Source organism: Cheilinus undulatus, linkage group 7 (assembly GCF_018320785.1).
Source record: "Cheilinus undulatus linkage group 7, ASM1832078v1, whole genome shotgun sequence".
In the NCBI taxonomy this organism is placed as follows: Eukaryota; Metazoa; Chordata; class Actinopteri; order Labriformes; family Labridae; genus Cheilinus; species Cheilinus undulatus.
Genome location: NC_054871.1, coordinates 31195035 through 31215010, shown reverse-complemented (window position 1 = coordinate 31215010; position 19976 = coordinate 31195035). Strand labels below are relative to the sequence as shown.

The following is a 19976-nucleotide window of genomic DNA, read 5'->3' as shown; positions in this document are numbered from 1 at the left end:
TGTGGAACACGTCAGGACTGCACTAACAATCTCATATTTTTCATTTATACTGGAGATTTAACACCAGAAAATTCACAACAGTGCATGTGGAAACAACATCTTTTCATCAGAAGTAGGTCAAAAGAAAGACATTTTATCCCAACAGTGTTTTGCAAAGATCCTCACAAGGGAATCTATCCAACATCTCCATGGCATGAGCTTTAGCTCCAGTATCAGATGAGATGATTTACAGACAAACAATAGCAGTGTTCTTGAATTGTTACTTCAGATTTACTTTAAGGAAAGCCTAATATTGTGCATTGCTCTATTGATGGAAATAAACATAATTACTCTCTGTAATCAATGCTGTAATTTAGTATCACTAATATATATATAGCTGCAAAAAATGAAATGACAAGACAGTTTCATTCTTCATTTAGAAGCAGTAAACTACAACCTTATTTTCACTCTGTCAGTTGGCTAAGCTAGCTGTGCAGCACTTAAACCTTACAGTAGCTTGGAGTAAATTTACAAAAAGCCAACTTTTATGTTTCAAACAAGCACCAATCTATAGTGTTTAAAAAAAAGAAGACCAAAAGTCTGAAAAACTGCAGTTTTTCTGGTGTACATAAGAGGCTGACTCAAGAATATTTCAATATAAATAAAACAGAGAGGAAGGTCAGAGGGCTAACCCGGGGTAAATTATGTATAGACCTGTCGTATATGCTAACAGTAGCTCGCTTTAGCTTTGTTAGCTTTAGCTAAAGCTAACAGTCACTAGGCGAGCCAATGTAGCAAAGTTAGCATTAGCAACATGAGCTTTAGGAAAAGTAGCTAACACAAACAGCTTTGAAAGCTACGTGATAACATAGCTATGAAAGCTACGTGATGACATTGCTACGTAGCGTATGTAAGATTCATAGCGTTGTTAGTACAGATATCTATGTGTTTAAAGGGGACATATTTTATCCTTTTAAGACAAGTTTATATTGGTCTCAGAGGTCTCCAAAACATGCCTGTGAAGTCTATTGCCAAAAAAACACTCCAGTATTGGATTTTTGTGTGTCTAAAAAACCCCTCAGTTTCAATCCTGCTCAGAACGAGATGTTTCTGTGTCTGTGGCTTTAAATGTTACTGAGCTGTCTGACTCTGCTCCTGCCCCTGCCCCTCTCAGATAATGGATGTGGCTTAATGGATGTAGCTCTCGTGATCCTCAGCTGAGGATCAGGAGAGGAGGGTAGAACATTCTTCCAAGCATGGAGGGCCAACCAAACCAGGGGACAGTGCTAACTCCTCCCACATGAGGTCATGAGGGGAAAATCTGAGAATGGCTTGTTTTGGCACACATTTTCTGAAAGGTGAAGGGGAGGTCTAGTACTTAAGGGGATTTTGGACAGGCCAGGGTCACAGATTTTTGTTAGGAAAGTCTGAAAAAGTGATTTTTGCATAACATGTCCCCTTTAAAGGGGCATAGCTTTCACTACGTTAGCTATGTAGCTGCATTATCTACGAAGTTTAAGACATTAACAGAGCTACGTAAGCTACATTTGCTATGTTAGAAATAATCATGGAGAAGCTTTTTTCCCTGTAAGCAGACTGTTTACTTGGCTTTATTAAGTGTTTTATGATCAGGTTTTGACTTTTGGAATCCTCCCCTTACTTTAACGCAAGGGGTGTCAAAACTTTTTCAACTGAAGTTCACATACAGGAACTTATAACGATGGTGGGTATCTTTCATATAGCTAACCTTTATGATACACTATATTGCCAAAAGTATTTGCTCACCTGCCTTGACTCGCGTATGAACTTGAGTGACATCTCACTCGTAATCCATAGGGTTTAATATGACGTCGCTCCACCCTTTGCAGCTACAACAGCTACAAATTTTCTGGGAAGGCTTTCCACAAGGTTTAGGAGTGGGTTTATGGGAATTTTTGACCATTCTTCCAGAAGCGCATTTGTGAGGCCACACACTGATGTTGGACAAGAAGGCCTGGCTCTCAGTCTCTGTTCTAATTCATCCCAAAGGTGTTCTATCGGGTTGAGGTCAGGACTCTGTGCAGGCCAGTCAAGTTCATCCACACCAAACTCTCTTATCTATGTCTTTATGGACCTTGCTTATTGGAGCAGGAAGGGGTCATTGCAAACTGTTCCCACAAAGTTGGGAGCATGGAATTGTCCAAAATCTCTTGGTATGCTGAAGCATTCAGATTTCCTTTCACTGGAACTGAGGGGCCAAGCCCAGCTCCTGAAAAACAACCCCACACCATAATCCCCCCTCCACCAAACTTTACACTTGGCACAATGTAGTCAGACAAATACCGTTCTCCTGGCAACCGCCAAACCTAGACTTGTCCATCAGATTGCCAGATGGAGAAGGGCGCTTCGTCACTCCAGAGAACGTGTCTCCACTGCTCTAGAGTCCAGTGGCAGTGTGCTTGACACCACTGTATCCGACGCTTTGCATTGCACTTGGTGATGTATGGCTTGGATGCAGCTGCTCGGCCATGGAAACCCAATCCATGAAGCTCTCTACACACTGTTCTTGAGCTAATCTGAAGGCCACATGAAGTTTGGAGGTTTGTAGCGATTGACTCTACAGAAAGTTGGCAACCTCTGCGCACTATGCGCCTCAGCATCCACTGACCCCAATTCTGTCATTTTAGGTGGCCTACCACTTCGTGGCTGAGTTGCTGTTGTTCCCAGTCGCTTCCATTTTGTTGTAATACAACTGACAGTTGACTGTGGAATATTTAGGAGCGAGGAAATTTCACGACTGGACTCGTTGCACAGGTGGCATCCTATCACAGTACCACGCTGGAATTCACTGAGGTCCTGAGAGTGACCCATTAATTTACAAATGTTTGTAGAAACAGTCTGCATGCCTAGGTGCTTGATTTTGTACACCTGTGGCCATGGAAATGATTGGAACACCCTATTTCAATTATTTGGATGGGTGAGTGAATACTTTTTGCAATATAGTGTATCAAAGTCAGTAAATCCAGTCTAATATAGGTAAAGATGTGCTCAGTGACTGGGTATGTTGTTTGTTTGTTAGAGTGCTTTGTTTTCAGTGCTTTCAAAGGTTCATATGTGAAGTCCTTATAAGAGCAGATAGTCTGCTTCATTATGCTACTTTTGAACTTAGACAATGTCCTCTACATTGAATGAGAATGATAATAGACACTGGGATCCATGAATTTAGGCGCTATCCATCAAAAATTCAACATGTTATCTGAATGTAAATAAAGTTTACACTTTTGTCATTATAATGAGGTATCAAATATTCTAGATAATAGACATCTTTCAGTGAGTGAACAGTGTGTTATAAAGAAGTAATAACTTTATGATGCCAAGAAACCTAAAAACCTGGCAGTGTTGCTGTGAGTCATTTCAACCAGTACGACTCCAGTCTGCATGTAAGAGGCAAAACTGGAGTTGCAGAGGAGATGATTGATGATGTTCCCCAAGGGTTTTGTTCCATCATCATCATCATCCCAAACACAAATCTCTGCATCAGTCTGTCCATCAACAAATCCAACTTTGTTGTTCACTAAAGAGATCATTTTCTATATCTTTTGACTGCAGATGGAAAAAATCTTTCATGTTATAATTAAAAACTACTCTCCCTTCAGATTTTATTCACCTCACTGAGTTAGCATTCAGATATAAACTAGATCTGTGCGTGACTCACAACCTTTAAGACCTTCCACTGTCCTGACCAGTGCAATCAAACATGACTGACCAAGTCTTATTCCAAAGTTTTACAGCTGGCATCATGTGCCTTATGATTTCACACTTAGATATTGTATGTCAGAGAATATGTACTTGCATGTCCCCATGGGGATCCTTATGAGTGCCCTGCAAAACATTCATCACATGTAATTGGGGTTCTGTTTTCCCCACAGCGACACTCCTAACAGTTTTTCTCCCGGCCGCTCCAAGAGTGGAGTCAGAGCGTTTGTTTGACATTTGTCCATAACATCTGGCCACTGGGGGATTGTGCAGTAAAGCTTATTAACAATGCTACAAGCACACATGTGTTTCCCTTTACAACGCTAAGCAAAGGAACACATCATCCAGCCTGCCACTATCCAGCCCCTTCCACAACAATGAACCCTTTCTCTCTTATTTACCCGCTTCCAGTCAAGGAAAGAATCAGCTTTTTGACCATGAACACGATGAAATGTGGTCAAACCTGATCTATTATTGGGAAAGACATCTTTTTCCCCCATCCCGGCCTCCCGACCCCTCAATTAAGTAAGCTAGTGGATAACACACATTAGAACAGAAGAGATTACATAAAGAGGTCTGTTTGTGTAACCTTTAGCCCCTATGCACTCTTGTATAAAGTCATGCAGGAAAGGGTGCACAGTGGCTCATGTGGAGGGCGTGACAGTGGTTTGTTTTTCATTAAAACTCAGGCAAAAAGTCACAGATATCTCAATGATCCCATTCCTGTTGTTCAAAACCTAAGACTGTGACAGTTTTCAAAACTATCACAGTTAGACTCCGTGCTAACAATGGAGTCCATCCTGCAGGCTAGAATGGATGTTATCACTTAAAATGCCAGTGACGACCCTCTTTCTACTTCTACATCTACTGTGCAGCTAAGAGGATGTCCCCTGCTGCACTGATATTAGGGAGAGACAAGAGATGTTTAGAACTGACTTTGCAGAACTACTTACTGAAGAGTACCCAGAAGTTGGACATGGTTGCGTTCAAATCACCCATGTACACATAAATCGTGCCTAAGACCACCTCTTAAGATGGACTCTGGCATGGTGACGGAGTATGTTACACTTACAGTGCCTATAAAAAGTTTCCACTACCTTGGATATTTTACCCTTTTATTAATTTAAATCAAACATGGTCATTATAATTTAGCTTTTTTTGATGAGAAAATAAATGAATAAATAACAAAAAAACCTCCATAATGTCAAAGTGAAAACAGATTTCTACAAAGTTATGTCAATTAAACAAAAAAATTGTAATGTAAAATAAGTGACTGCATAAATGTTTGCCCCCTTCAAGTCAGTGTTTATTAGATCCACCTTTCGCTGCAATCACAGCTGAGTCTCTGTGAATAGGTCACAATCAGGTTAGCGCATCTAGATACTGCAATTTTACTCCATCCTTTTTGCACAACTGCTCAAGCTCTGTTAGGTTGTTAAGACTTGAGGATCTGTCAAAAAACAGCCCTTTTCAAGTCCAGCCACAAATTCTCTTTGGATTGAGGTCTGGGCTTTGACTCATTCACTCCAGAACATTCAGCTTGTTGTCTTTAAAATATTTCTATGTAGTTTCGCTGTATGCTTAGAGTCATTGACTAGCTGGAAAAGAAATCTTCCCCCATCTGTTTTGCTGCATTCATTTTACCCTGTATGTTAACAAGCTTTCCAGGGTTGGCTGCAGAGAAGCATCCCCACAGCATGATGCTGCCACCACCTTGCTTCACAGTGGGGATGGTGTGTTTGTGGTGATGTGCAGCGCTTGGTGTCTGACAAACATAGCGACTTGACTGATTTTGGTCTCATCAGACCAAAAAACTTTCTTTCATTCCACCATGGAGTCTCCCACATGCCTTTTGGTGAATTCTAGTCGAAATCAAATATGAGTTTTCTTCAATGGTGGCTTTCTCTTAGTCACTCTCCCATAAGGTTTGACTGATGATGAACCGGTGCAAAGTCTCTCCCATCTCAGCTGCTGAAGCTTATAGCACTCACTAGTCACCAGTCACCTTTTCGCACAGTCACAGAGTTTGTGAGGAAAGCATGATCAAGGAAGATCTGCACACGTGCCATATTCCTTTCATTTATTGATAATGGATTTAACTGAACTCTGGGGGATACTTTTTTTATCCATCCCCTGATGTTCGCTTTTTAATAAAATTTCTTGGAGTTGCTCAGAATGTTCTTTTGTCTTCATGGTGTAATTGTAGCCAGGAAGACTTATTAACCAGCAACTGGACCTTTCAGACACAAGTGTCTTTATACTACAGTCACTTGAGACAAATTCACAGCACTCGGGCGATCTCCATTTCACTAATTGCGAGAATACTAGCACCGGCTGGCTGGACCTCTGTTGAATTGGGTCAGTGGGTGAAAATTTATGCAATCACTGATTTTACATCACATATTTTACTTTGTAGAAAACTGTTTTCACTTTGACATTAAAAAGGTTTTTTAATACTTTTTTTTGTCAAAAAAGCCAAATTATACTGATCATGATTGTTTTATAAAATCAATAAAAGAATATCATCTAAGGGAGTGGATACTTTCTAGGTAGATATCTGTAAATATTTCCAATGTTGAAAGCCTTATTAACAAAGTATCTTTCTTATGCACATTTGCTAAGGTTTTTATGCATAAAGGTTATTCAATCAAAAAGCACATTGTGCTTGGCCCTGCCAATTTACTCATATATTCATTTATATGGAGCTTGGTGAAATGATTGGAGTGCAATGTGCATTTTGAACATTTTCATTTTAAACTTTAACACTGTTTTGGTAACAATAATGGAGAACAGGAAAATGTCATAATCTTACAACTCTGTTATAAGACTGTTTGCCTCAGCTCAGCTGTAAAAACAGAGGCAAATCTGTACTGCTATTTTCAGTCAAGTATGGGTTTCCATCATTTTGTAAATATTACATACATGTGGTTTTGCATTTTCCAAAACATCAAACCAAGGGAAATAGGGCTATATGACCCTAATGATTTGTAATGATTACGGAAGATAATATTTCCTTCTGTCTCAATTCTTTCTTCTTTTGTTACACTAATTCTCTGCTGAATTTCTGATTCAGAGATTTTAAAATGAGTTTTTCATTGTCTCTAACCCAATGCTAAAAGAGCAGTTCCATACAAAACAAAAGGAGTTATACATAAGTCTTAAAATGTCTTCTTGTTAATACAGTCTGAATGTTGTTTTGTGTTGCAGTAGTTGTCTTACCTTTCTACGCACCTGTTGCTCTTTGGCTGAGTGGATCTTTACGTGTTTGCGTAGCGAGCTGGGGTCTGTGTAGCGCTTGGTGCAGCCAGGGATCTGACACGCGTACGGTTTCTACCAAAAGAGAGCAGACATTACACGTTAGATTTAAAAACACATTTGAACTTACTTTATTGAGAGGACAGTGAAACAGGAAGTTAACGTATCAAGGTGTGAAACAAATTTAGTAAAAGTGGATTAAAGTAAAGGCAAAGTTAAAGTCCTACCTTTCAGCTGACAGATTTGAAGTAAGAAGAGGAGAGAAAAGGCATGACAAAGGAAAAAGACAAGATCCATTATGAAATATTTTAGAAACATGTATAATAAGAGAGTATTCCTCTTTCTCTTAATACATGGGTTAAATATTAATTGCTGAACATATAGCTCACATATTTTCCTATTTCTGTTTAAGTCATTTTTCTTACCTGTTGTACAACACACCATTTATTCCCTCAGTGTCATAGATAACCAGCAATTTTGTTTTTGGCAATAATACTGCACAGAGTATGATTAAAACAAAATTCATGCTAGAAACACTCAAATAAGTCTTAGAGATTTAACGGAATATGGTGTAAACACGACTTTAAAAGAGAAATTTCCACAGTGGCTTTGTCGAATTAAAGGTCTGTACTGAGGTCTGTACTTTATACCAACAGTGTGTATTTTTGTGTTTGTTTTTTAATTCAGACACTAATTGTAAAGAGGAAGATGTCAGTAGATTAAAGTAACAGACATGACATCTGTCAAACAATGGCTCTGTCACTGAGTTTCCTCATTATTTCACATTCTTCCCTTTAACCAAGCAAGTATAGCACGTATTTGGCTGATTGAGGGATTTTTCCCCTCACGGCAATTTTTCTTTCATCCTCAGGAATATAGGATGGCCATTAAAGTGTAAGCGGATACACGTCTTTATTAGCTCTGCCTCCATACCTCGACCTGCTCTGTAAATAAGCCATTGTTATTGCAAGGCGCTTACAGTGCCACTCATCCCCACTGTGTTTGTTTTGTCGAGCAACGTACCCAATACAGCCTTGAGTAAAGAAATCAAGCACAACTTCTGTGTAGAATAAACATCATTAAAGCCCGAAAACGGTTTTCCCCTAAAGTGTTTTTGGTGAGACAGGAGCCTGGACGGCCTCGGCGACTGCGCTTGAGGGGTGTTAATGTGAAGTTGTAAGCTTTGGTGTCCCAGTTTAGCTGTATCATTTGTCCTACTGCAGAAGAAGTGAGCGGTGGGATACAAAAACACAACTCTACATTCAGTGCTCGACTTCAAGTTCTGAATGATTTACTACAATGTGCTGCAAAGCAATGGTGGCTGGTGAACACAGACATGGGGGGAAATACGTTCTGGAAATAAAAAATACCATATAAATACACCTAAAAGAACATTTCTTCAATTAAAATTTTGCAGAAAGTGTTTAATTTGAGCCTGATTCATAAAAACATTTCTCTGTGGAACTGCGCTAATGATTACTCTTTTAAATGACTTTATCCAGTAGTTAACTGAATCAAAGTACCTTTTAGGTCCTAACACGTCAGGGAGAAAAGGACAGCTTTTGGAACTGCTGCCATATAGCCTAACCTTTCAGATTTAAAGCTCAAAATAGAACGTGTGAGCTAATTAAGCACAAGGTCCTCAACAATCTGGTCAAAAATCTTAATATTATTAGAGTTATAAAGTGCTTAGTTTTCTGTTTAAAAATTATACTGAGGACCTAACTGAGATCTTGAGTAAAAAAAAAATTGTACATTACAGAGTACAAGGATACCAGCGATGGTTGTATGGTTTTCAGTCTAGAAATTAGACTTAATTGACCTTATTTGACTAAATACAGGTGTAAAGAAATCTAGATTAACTAGGACTATAGACATTAATGCATTAATTGCAATTAAGGTCCATAATTAAATTACTGCATTCATTTTTGAAATTGCAATTAATTCCATGTTTTTGTCCCTGTCACAGAGTATATACAGGAGATTTAAGAAATAATACACATTTTTTATTACTGTATCCAGACCCTCATCGTACAGCTTAAACCCCTTAAACATCTTCAGTTCTTACTTGTTCATAAGCGACACAGTCACATACTGAACATGTTTTGTGCTGATTGTGAGATAAAATGTGACATCATCAAGGAAAATGACAGAAGTTTTTCCAGTTGTAGTATCCAAATCAAGCTTAAAGAGATTAAAATGCAATTTGATACCACAAAGTAGCTGCCAATGGGAGGTCTGATCTTCTACTCAAATGACCTTAAAGTAAGCAGCAGAAACACTATAACTCACTACAGTTGACTACTACTAATAGGAATGCATGATACTGTTTTTTTGGCGATATCAAATATGCAGAAATTTACAAATTAATTTCAGCCGATTCTGATACTGATATTTATATACAGAGTTCAGACTCCAAATTTGAGTTTTAAAGTTTAAGTTTAAATTTGAGTCTTTATGTTTATGGATCAACTAAGAAAAAAGCTTAAGTAAAAAACAACAACACAATTTTATATTTAAGAAATTGGAAGGAACAAAGAAAAGCATCAGTCCTGCCTAAAATGGCTATTTAGAGCTGCTACAGGCCGATATTTACAGATGACATGTTGGCAATAAAGCAGAAATTTCCATATCTGCCAGTACAGAAATGTAACTTTCCAAACAAATATCAACCAATATCATTTTGATGATTTTGTGCATCCCTATCTATTAATTAGAATAATTTATTTCACAAGTCTACATTGGGAGAAACCTCTCACACTTTTGTTTAGCCACTGCAGCATCTTCCTGCAGCTACAGTGATGTAAAATAAGTCCACCACTGATCATTAATGTCTCATAACACTTAAAAAAATTAACAGACAACTCAGTGGACAAGTTAAAAGTTATCTGAACCATGTGTTCAGATAACTTTACTGTCCCCTTATTGCCCCCTTTTTTACTGTCCCCCTATTTTCTTTTAATCCATAACAATTTCATTTTTCTGTGGTAAAGTTCATGTCATGTTCCTGGATCTACCCGACAAAAGAAAAAAAAAATGACTGCATATAGACTGTGGACAAACAGAATGGTTATGGTCTGACACCTGAGAATCAGAGCTTTCGGGTGGTGTTTAACATGGAGTCTACTTATAAACAGTCACTTTGTGAATAACTGAATAGCTTTTAAAATCTGCCAGCCCCTGAGGGCCCTCAGATTTTTTGATGAAAGCTTGTTCTTGAAATAATTCCTCCTTATTGCTTGAAAGTATCTAAATCAATAAGGACTCTTTGGAGTCAGCTTGCTACCTCATACAGGACGTCATTTCGTTATTATCTAAAACCCTTTCAATATTTGCTTTAAGAATCTGCTGTATTGCTTTAATGCAGCTCTAATATACTTGCTTTTACTCTGAATTTATTCAGTTTTAATATTTTTTTTATGTAACTTTGTGTTTTAACAGCAAATATTTGCACAAGTCAAACACAAATATTCACTGCTGCATGCAGAAGTAGACAATCCAGTATTTCTAATCATTCTTATTCTGATAAAAAGAACCTGAACTGTTCAAAATTACACGATTGAGTGCAGCATCTTGTTTACACGCTGGATGTGTTGGCGTGCTCATGGTGATAAAGTGAGGTATTGGCGGTGGTATTGGTGGGGTTCCTGAGACATGACGAGAAGCAGTGATGTCTGACTCAACCTTTCCTTCACTCTCCACAGGTCAGAGGAACAGGCGAAGCTCTGTGTGAGTTTGCAGCTCCAATCCAAGTCTGTAACAACCCAAAGTAGCGATTCAGCCTTCAGGAACTGATCATTTAATGATCTGTGGCGTGTCACTGCTAGTGTATGGAGAGTGAGAATGTCACTCTGCTCGCTGACCAACAGCATGTTAAAGTCTGAGACTGTCAAGATGTGGAAACAGGCGCTGAAACTTGGATGGAGGGGCTTTTTTTTTTTTTTTTTTGCTGGTATGAGAGTAAATGCAGGATACAGAGTGAGCTTTCATTGATATTTAGTGGCAGCTAATGCTAGTTTAAATCTGAAATTTAGAGACCTACAAAGACCAACAATCATATAATATCATGCAGGCATCATTTCTGCAGCAGAGACCACCCGGATTATTTTAACTGTTGGACTGAGATGAGCTAAACATGAATCCACCCAGGAGAGGCATGTTCAGAGCAGTGACTTAGTTTCTGACCGTGTCCAGGTGAGTGCGCTGATGCTTGGCTCGGTCGCTGGAGTTGCTGAAAGCTTTCTGGCAGCCGGGGTGCTGGCACAGGTACGGCTTCTCTCCTGTGTGGCTCCTCAGGTGGATCTTCAGGTTCTCCAGACGTGAAAACGCTTTGTTACAGCCTTCGAACTGTGGAGGAGGCACAAGGATGCATAAACATGTGGGACAGACGACACAGGAATGCATGCACACAGATACACAAGGACGACCACAGTCAGACATGTATGCACAGGACCACACAAGGAAATAAAGGGGCGCCCACATGCATGCACAAACACAAACACAGAAAAAAAGAAATCAATCAGTTTAGAGCTTGTAAATTCTGCTACAATGTGGGCTCTGTGCATGTGTATGTCTGTGACTCAGAAAGAAGCTGTCCCACTCTTCTTTTGATCACAAGCAGAGCTGGAGGAGTTCGCTCAGTTCCACATACTCACCAGTGGTGGAAAAGTGACAGACGCTTAAAACATGGGTGGTTAAAACTTGAGCATTTTTTTTTCCGTGGCTCTTGAATTACTCGGCCAATCTAAGGACCTTTTGTTGAGAGCATGCCCACTTGAAACACAGCGTGCATGTGACAGTACACCTGCCTTAAGGCGTCTGCTGCTTCTAATCGCTCAGTGTGCAGCACAGTTAATGGGCTGTAATGCATAGCATGAGATAAGTGCTCCGCTGTATGGTGCATGAGACTGACAAGTGACAGTGACTGTAAACAAGCTCGTATCCGATCCAGCTCAGCCCCATTTGATCCAAAGCACTCAGCCAATGAACACCACAGATTTGTTAGCAGGTGAATGATTCATGAGGCCTCTCGTGTATCCACCCGGCTCTGGAGCAGAAAACACGGCTGACTGGTGGATGAAATCGTACATGTCAAGACCCCCTACAGGAGCTGCTGCGTAAAGAGTCACAAAGTATATGGGTGTACAGTTGTATGGGAAGCATAGCTTAATGACATGTAAAGCTACCTGAGCTTAATCTCATTTAGATATTCAGCAGCAGCATGACATCAATATACTGCCACTGTCAAAGACAACAATAGGAGCAGTGAGGAGCTCATGATAGTAGCCATCTTCTCTGCAGCCTGTTCAAACCAAGAAAGACATCAGAAGAAGGGGATTCACAGGGTATTCTCGAATTCTTCTTCTCCTTTTGTCATCTATAAGTAACTGTACAGAACTTAGTCACTGGATCCTCTGGATATAGTGTAGTTTAGATGGAAGGTCCCCCAAATTTCTCTGTCCTTTTAAAAGTTCTTGCAAAAATGCATGGACAAAAATATGGAGATATAAATGTAAATGTATCTTTTCAAAGAAATGGAGGGAGATTTTTGGAAAAATGGGATAACGGTGCATTATTACACCGATTCAGAAGTGTAACTAGGATATAATATCTGTTTGCTCAAGAAAATGTGGAAAAAATGACATTTATTACCATGTACTCTAGGACAGTTATCAAGGACTTTTGGAAACTAATACATGAAGCCCTTCAAGACAGTTACTTTTAACTATAAGACTGTCTGATATTTACCTCAGGAGGGGCAGAAAAAAGACAAATACCTCTTGAATGTTCTGCTGGTGGCCGGTTAAAAGACTAAGCTGGAATTGGCTTTCACAGGAGAGCCCAACTCTCAGTAACACTTTGGTGAAGATTAAAATGGATATCTAGGAAAATGGAAATGACTGGGGCACAGACAGTCGAGTGGACAGGTTGCACCCCATGCACATGGGCAGCCCGGGTTCAAGTCTGGCCTGCCGCTTCTTTCCTCACATCTCTCTTCCCTCTTTCCAACTCTATCCACTGTCTTAATCTCCAAATAAAGGCATAAAAAGCACAAAAAATATCTTAAAAATGGAAAAAGTGATTACTACATTTGTTGATCATTTACTAAAATAAATCACTTCAACATTGGAAAAATGATGTAACTCCTAAAGGGCATGATTTTAAGTTTAGAAATGGATAGACTATGTTGTAATACAAGGTAAGTCTGTATCCACACATATTTATTTCTTTTTATGCTTTCAGATGTTTTCCTGTCCCTCATCAAAATATCTGTTTGGTATTTTTTAAATTGTTGTAGATATGTTTGTCAGGTATACAAGTTGTTGTGACATTTGCCAAATGTAAAAGATAGAGAATAAAAAAAGGAAAAAAAAGCATGTAACTTGGTGTCCCCTCAGGGCCTCAACCAATAAACTGGCTGGCTGATTTAGTGGGCCCTTTTAAAAATAATCTTTAATCGGCCAAAAGTTGGCATAGGTGTCAATGTTAATACCTGTATTTTCACTTATAATGGGTAGGGAATATGATAGGTTTTAACTCCGACATGATGTCTGTTTTGTATTATTCATCCAGTAGAAGGCGCGCTGAGTCCGTCCATGTCACACACTCCATATTTACCTCCTTACAGCAGAGTGAACTAAAGCCCAGAACAGCTAACCTTGCAAAGCAGATGGATATGTTTCTCACTGGTGAATCCATCGTGCAAAGCTCCTGTCTGAAAAGTTTGGGCCTGGTTAGAAAGTGACAGGACCAATCAGCATCAAGAGGCAGTACTTTCAGGCACGGCAGAGTCGTGACGAAAGCGAACAGCGAGAAGAGGCCGGTGCAGTTATGGTGGAAGACATTAGCGTGGATGCTGCTAAAGCACCAGTTTTATCAGAACTTGACAATATTTCTTTGTTAAAAAAAGAACAAAAAACAGCAATGGGTTGTTTTATTTCAAAAACGACAAAAGTCGTGTACTAACATGTCTACAGTTGCCACATCTTGGCCTGTAAAGATATGACAGACGGAACATTCATCCAAGCACCCTCAGAGTTTATCGTCAAAGGCTCTGCCCTTTCCTAATTGCTGTCTATGAGTGGTTTACCAGTTTGATGTCTGAAACACATCCGTCTGATGTTCCAGGTTACAGAACAGCATAGCTAAGCATTGAATCTGTTGAACAGAATGGTTTGCCTCAATGGACAGTTTATAACCAGATTGTGAACTAAACAATAACTCCATAAGTGTCCTGTTTCAATTCAACCCACTTGTCCATGAGTCATTAAGTGTCTGGTTGTGTCAGTCACAAGCTAGAGGAACACAAGTTACAACCAGTGAGTGTGGGTGGGGGGATGCATCTGGTCAGAGTTGGTTACAGAGGAGAGAGGGTTTAGTTTTTTACTTCCATTCCTCAACAGAAAAATTAGTTGTAGTGGTTGAATGTTATGCTTGATTAATTTCTGACTTCACAGAGAAGCCCAGCGAGCCAGCTCAAATTTGGGTATAAAAAGGTGAATTCACTTTGAAATTCCTCATTCCTGTTCAAAATGGTAAAATGTGGAGAGCTCACTGAAAAAGAAAGAGTCCGCATTAAAGCACTTCATGATGCTGGATGGTCTCTGAGACAAATAGGGAAAGACATAAAGTGTTCTCACAGTGTGGTCAAATATGCTTTGGAGTCAATTGCCGAGACTGGTACTTACAAAATGCGCCAAGAAGAGGCAGGAAACGAAAGTTAACTGAAGCAGATGTCAGACACCTCAAGATTTGAAGTACTAGAGCAGTGGTTCCCAACCTTTTCCAACTCAGGGCCCACTTTTAAGTCTCAAAAATTTTCGCGGCCCACCTCCAACCCCATAAATACAGAGGCCATATAATGCGTTCTCAGAGCACTTTTTTTAAATTGAAGCTTGAACACAAAGGACTGAACTGAATACAGGAGAAACATGTTGGAAGCTCCACAGTCACTAACACAGCATCTATAACATGTTGCAACACCTTCAGTATTACAGTTTTCAAGGAGCTGTCCACACAATAACCTCTAGATAACAACAAAAGTTCCTATCTCTCGTTTGCTTGTCACATGTCTAATACTTGAAGGAAAAACCAAAAAAAATAATGAAGAATATTTGAACATTTTTAATATCCTTTTAAACGTAACTGAGTTTTAACATTTAAAACACTATTCTGTATATTTTTATTTTTATATAATTAAATACTATTTCACCAAGAAAAAGGAATCTGGAGTACTGGAACTGATGGACTGGCCAAGTCAAAGTCCGGATTTGAATCCTATTGAACAAATTTGGGATTTAGAAGATTCAAAGATTCATGGCACAAAAGTTTCATCCAAAGCAAGTCTGTGGGAACAGCTAGAAACTATTTGGAACTCAATAACAAAAGAGACTGTGGAAAATTCCATAAAAACAATGCCAGCAAGAATGCAAGCTGTTATCAAGGCCAAAGGAGGCCATACAAAATATGAATTGGTTATTATGTGTGAAAAAGGACCAAAAAGTTATATGATTAAGTGTTTTATATCTCCCCTTTCACTTTGATAGATTAAAGCGTTTGACAGTTGGCTTGAATGTGGTTAAATGTAATGATATCAGTTGATAAGTAAATAGTTGATTTTTCTCAATGAATCAAGGCAGGCAGATCTAGCATTCTCTATTTACATCACACGAGATCTTTAACAGGAAAAGGCAGATGAACAGCACTGATATGTATGATCTCACAAAAACATTTTTCATATAAAACATTTCATGGGTGCTGCTAATAGCTTTAAAGCCATTCCTGAAGTTAAAGAGATCCCTACAGCACTCCCATTATCAGAAAATCTGGGCCAAACATCAGTGAAGATCAAAACCAGATATCCCATCTGATTGCAAGAAGGTGAGAATCAATCCAATGACAGGAAAATCCTCAAGGTACTTGCAGAGCTGAGGATGCAGTATCTAAAAAGACACTGAAGAAGTGAAGATGTATAGAAAAAATATGAGTGCATAAAAAAATTATTTCTTGCTTTTTACAATTTCATCTGTTGTTGTTTAAAAAGAAAAAAAAAACATGCATTCGGACACAATATGAACACAATTAATACGCTTAAATGATAAACATCATTTAAGTTACTTGGGTTTACAACAACACTGAAATTACTCCAGACAAAGAAGTATGTTTGACTAGTGTCAAATGTCTTTAAAATGAGAATAAGGAAGCCAACAAGGCAGAATAAATTGTGATCTAACTAATCTGATTCAGACCATTAAGTGTGCACTTAAAAGTCAGAAAATATCTTGAATTCCTAGCTTCTCCAGGCTTTCATCTGACCTATGACTATTTTCTTGTATAGGCCCACGCTGACCTCATGGACAAACTTGTAGCTGCAGTACTGTCCATTGTACGCTGACCTTTAGTAAAGCCTGCTGACAACAGGTCAGGTTACAGCTAGAAGAGAGTGACACCGTTCTTCTAATGGGCCTTCAGCCTCATTGAGGCTCACTACTCATCCTCCTCTTCTCCTTCATTCACTCACACAGGCAGGCCCTTCTATTCACTGAGGTTCCATTTAATATAGACGAAACCTAAGCCAAGCATGGTAGAGTCGTGTTGGGTGACCAGGGTGATCCGTGGGTGTGTGTGGGGCTTACTGAAAGTCTTAACCTGCCCGATTATAGATACACAACCCACAGCTCCTCATGTTTGTAAGACCTCTGAGGATACAAAGTCTGGGACAAAAGCGTTCTTTCACCATGATGAGATGAGCAGAAGACTAACAACTTTAACTGTGTCTGTGAAGCTGATTTTAAAAGAAAACTGGTGATCCAAAGGAGTACCAGGACTTAAAAATACAACAGAACAAAGCTTAAAATTCTACCATTCTGGCAAAGCTGGTTATGGTATCATAGATGCCAACATTAGTTTTTATGCAAAAGGGAATCAAAATCAATCATTATTGTATTTGAGGGAAGCACTGGAAGCACTCTATAAAAAGTATTCAAAAGCAAGAAAAAACATGCTTGTTTGAGGTGTGGTGTCTACATTTTGCTACCTCGACAGTGCACAATCCTGGTGCAAAGCCAGGCAAAGTGCACAAGAAGCTAGGACATGTTGTTATAAACCAAATCAATCAGAGAGTCATCTCTCATCCCTTTTAAGAACCAAGTGTGCATGCCAGTTGGCATATTGTTATTTTCATGGTAGAGTTTGGTTTTTATTCTTCAATAAACTGATCTCTAGTTGGCTCTTTTAACATCTCTCCTTTCATTGTGGCTCGATATAAAATAAAGCTAAGGTATATAAAAATGTATAGAATAAGAATAGAAGAATATACTCACGATATAAGAATATAAGTTGTATTTCACTGAAGCATTCCCACATCATCAGAAATGATAAAAAAGACATAATGAGACATGGTGAAATGGGTTTGCAAAGAGGAAGCAATGACTTGCCTGTAAACTTCAATAAAAGGCCATAATATAAATGGCAGTCAGAACTGAGGATCCAAGGTACTCTGATGTACTAAAAATCCTTTATCTAACCTGGGATATCTACACGTTTCGACTCCAACGTGTCTTCATCAGGACATAATGAGCAGATAGAAAACACATGATTAAATACAAAAAAAGCACCATGTGACAAAATCACATGACCGAGGTCACCACAGAATTAAAAACACAAATACAAATAAATGACAGCAGACATCAGCTTGCATTCCTGTAGTACTACAAATAGCTCACAATAAATACAGTATAATAGGGCTGTGTTTATGACTAAGAAAGGTCACCACAAAAACATCTAGATATATTCAATATGGGCTCAAGAAACATGACAACAAGGTCGCTAAAGTACTTAAGTTTAGCACACTGTAATTGTTTTACAAAGAAAAAAAGTCAGTAACAAATCAGAAGAGGAGCTATGATAATGATAAGCCTAAGACTGTAAAGAACTGGAATACACATCAATAACAGTTCAAAAAACAGAAGTGTTTACCATCATGATAACATTGCATCAAACAACCGAAAAAACAACAAAAGGGTCCAACATGACTAACCGATCATCGGTGGTGGTGGTGAAATGGGATTTTAAAAGTAGCACAAAAAGGTTAAAAATAGCAACAATGTCTTTGAAGTGGCAAAAATAGGTTATCCGAGGGAAAATACATGGTAAAAATATTGTTAAAAGTGGCAAAACCTGGAGGAAAAATGGTGAACAGAGGTTACAAGTAGAAAAAATGATTTGAAGTGGAAAATGGGAATAACAAATGGTGAGATATGGTCAAAATCGGCCAAAATGGGTAAAGAGAGTGGTGAAATGGGGTTAATAGTGGTGAAAATGGGTCAACAGAAGCAACAATAGGCAGAAAGTGGCCAAAACCAGCAGAAAAGTGGAGGAAAGTGTTTGCAGTGGCAAAAAGTCTTCAAGTGGCAGAAAATGGAAACGGAAAATGTGGTTAAATGGGATTTTGAAAGTAGCAGAAAAGGGTTAATAGTATCACAGACATGTTTAAAGTGGCAAAAATGGGTTAACAGAGGAAAAAAGTTGGCAAAATGTGTATAAAGTGGCTAAACCTATTGGAAAAATTGTGACTAGGGGTTACAAGTGACAAAAAAAGGGCATGGAAAATAGTGAGATGCATCTGTATTTGGTAAAACTGGGCAAAGAGAGTGGTGAAAAGCGGTTTGGAAAGAAAAATGGTTCAACAGAGGCAGCAATAGGAAGACAGTGGCAAAAAGCAGCAGAGAAAGTGGTGGAAAGGGATTAAAAGTTGCAAAAATAGCTTCAAGTGACAGAAATGGGCAAAAAGTTTGTGAAATTGGATTAAAAGTGGCAGAAATAAGTGGCCAACATGGGCAGAAAAGTTTGTGAAATTACATCTTAAAAGTAGAAAAAATGTGTTTAAAGTGTCAAAAAAAAGTACAAAAGTGAAAATGTAAAGTGGAAAATAGAGGCAAAGATGGGAAGAAAAAAGGGTTAAAGGGGTTCAAAAATGGCACAAATAAATAATTTCAATTTCAGATCCCAATAATAGCTTGGTGCACTTTATAGTTTCAAAATGAAGTAAGTGTTAGACAGAACGTTAGCACCAGTGCCACTGATCCAACACACATGCATTGGTACTATCAATAAATCACGACTGAAGAGGGCCCATTCTCTGAGTTTTTCAGGGGCCCAGCCAGATCTTTGGTCCTGAATACAGTCATTTCTCTTGTTTTATGTATTACATAGTGGGACTGAAGCTGAGACACAATCAGGAGCCATTCATGACATAAATAGTGTCTATCTGACCAGACATGAAAGGAAATATGTCCATAAAAACTTAGATTCAACAACACACACATATTCCGTCTAGACTTCAGAATTCAGCCGTGGAAAATTTCTCAGAAAGTTCACATTTTATAGTGTTGTACAGCGGAAACATATTATTCTAAAGTCATGCCAATCAAATGTTTCGGATGGAAACGAGAGCCGCAGCAAGGGTGGGAAAGTTTAATAAAAATCTCAGTGCAGAGAGAACATCCACACTGCCGTACCAGTCATGACAGACACAGCCCATGCTGGCTGCTGAAATACGGCGCCGGGCGTTTGAGTTTGGAAAACAAACATGGCTATTATTGACGTGCCAAATGTGTGTATTTATGTATAGAGGAATAATCACTCTTTCATTGCTTTCTTTTCCGCAATACAAATTTGAGGCTAAATTATAGTTACGTGTCCGTGGAGGAAAGCGTGTTAATCGTGTAGAGCATATTATTACTCTGACGGCTGAGAAGGAGGCTTTCCTGCCTGCTGGGAAACCAACAGGCACTGCCACCTCCAGGCATGGATGTTACCCAGAAGCCTGTTTGAAAAATTTTATGCTAGAGTAAGATTTTTTTAGCTTGCCAATGTGTTGGTAAAATGACCTTCTTGGGGGATTTTATGGGTTGTCAGGATCCTATTGCGATCTCTTACAATTGTAAAAAAAAAAAAAAAGGGTGATGCGTGGGAATAATGCAGACAATATTGGTATGACCTAAGGA

General features: G+C 38.8%; 1 protein-coding gene across 3 annotated transcripts in view; it reads right to left on the bottom strand.

Annotated features, from left to right (window-relative positions):
* LOC121512370 (zinc finger protein GLIS1) overlaps positions 1–19976 on the bottom strand; it is a 135748-nt gene that overhangs the window by 31029 nt on the left and 84743 nt on the right. The window contains exons 5-6 of one of the 3 annotated variants that reach the window (XM_041791606.1): positions 11155–11316; positions 6934–7044 (exon numbers count right to left, since the gene is read on the bottom strand). In XM_041791606.1, the coding sequence (XP_041647540.1) occupies positions 6934–7044; positions 11155–11316 (273 nt within the window). The remainder of the gene's footprint in view (positions 1–6933; positions 7045–11154; positions 11317–19976) is intronic. The other 2 variants (XM_041791607.1, XM_041791608.1) reach the window with 2 other exon arrangements.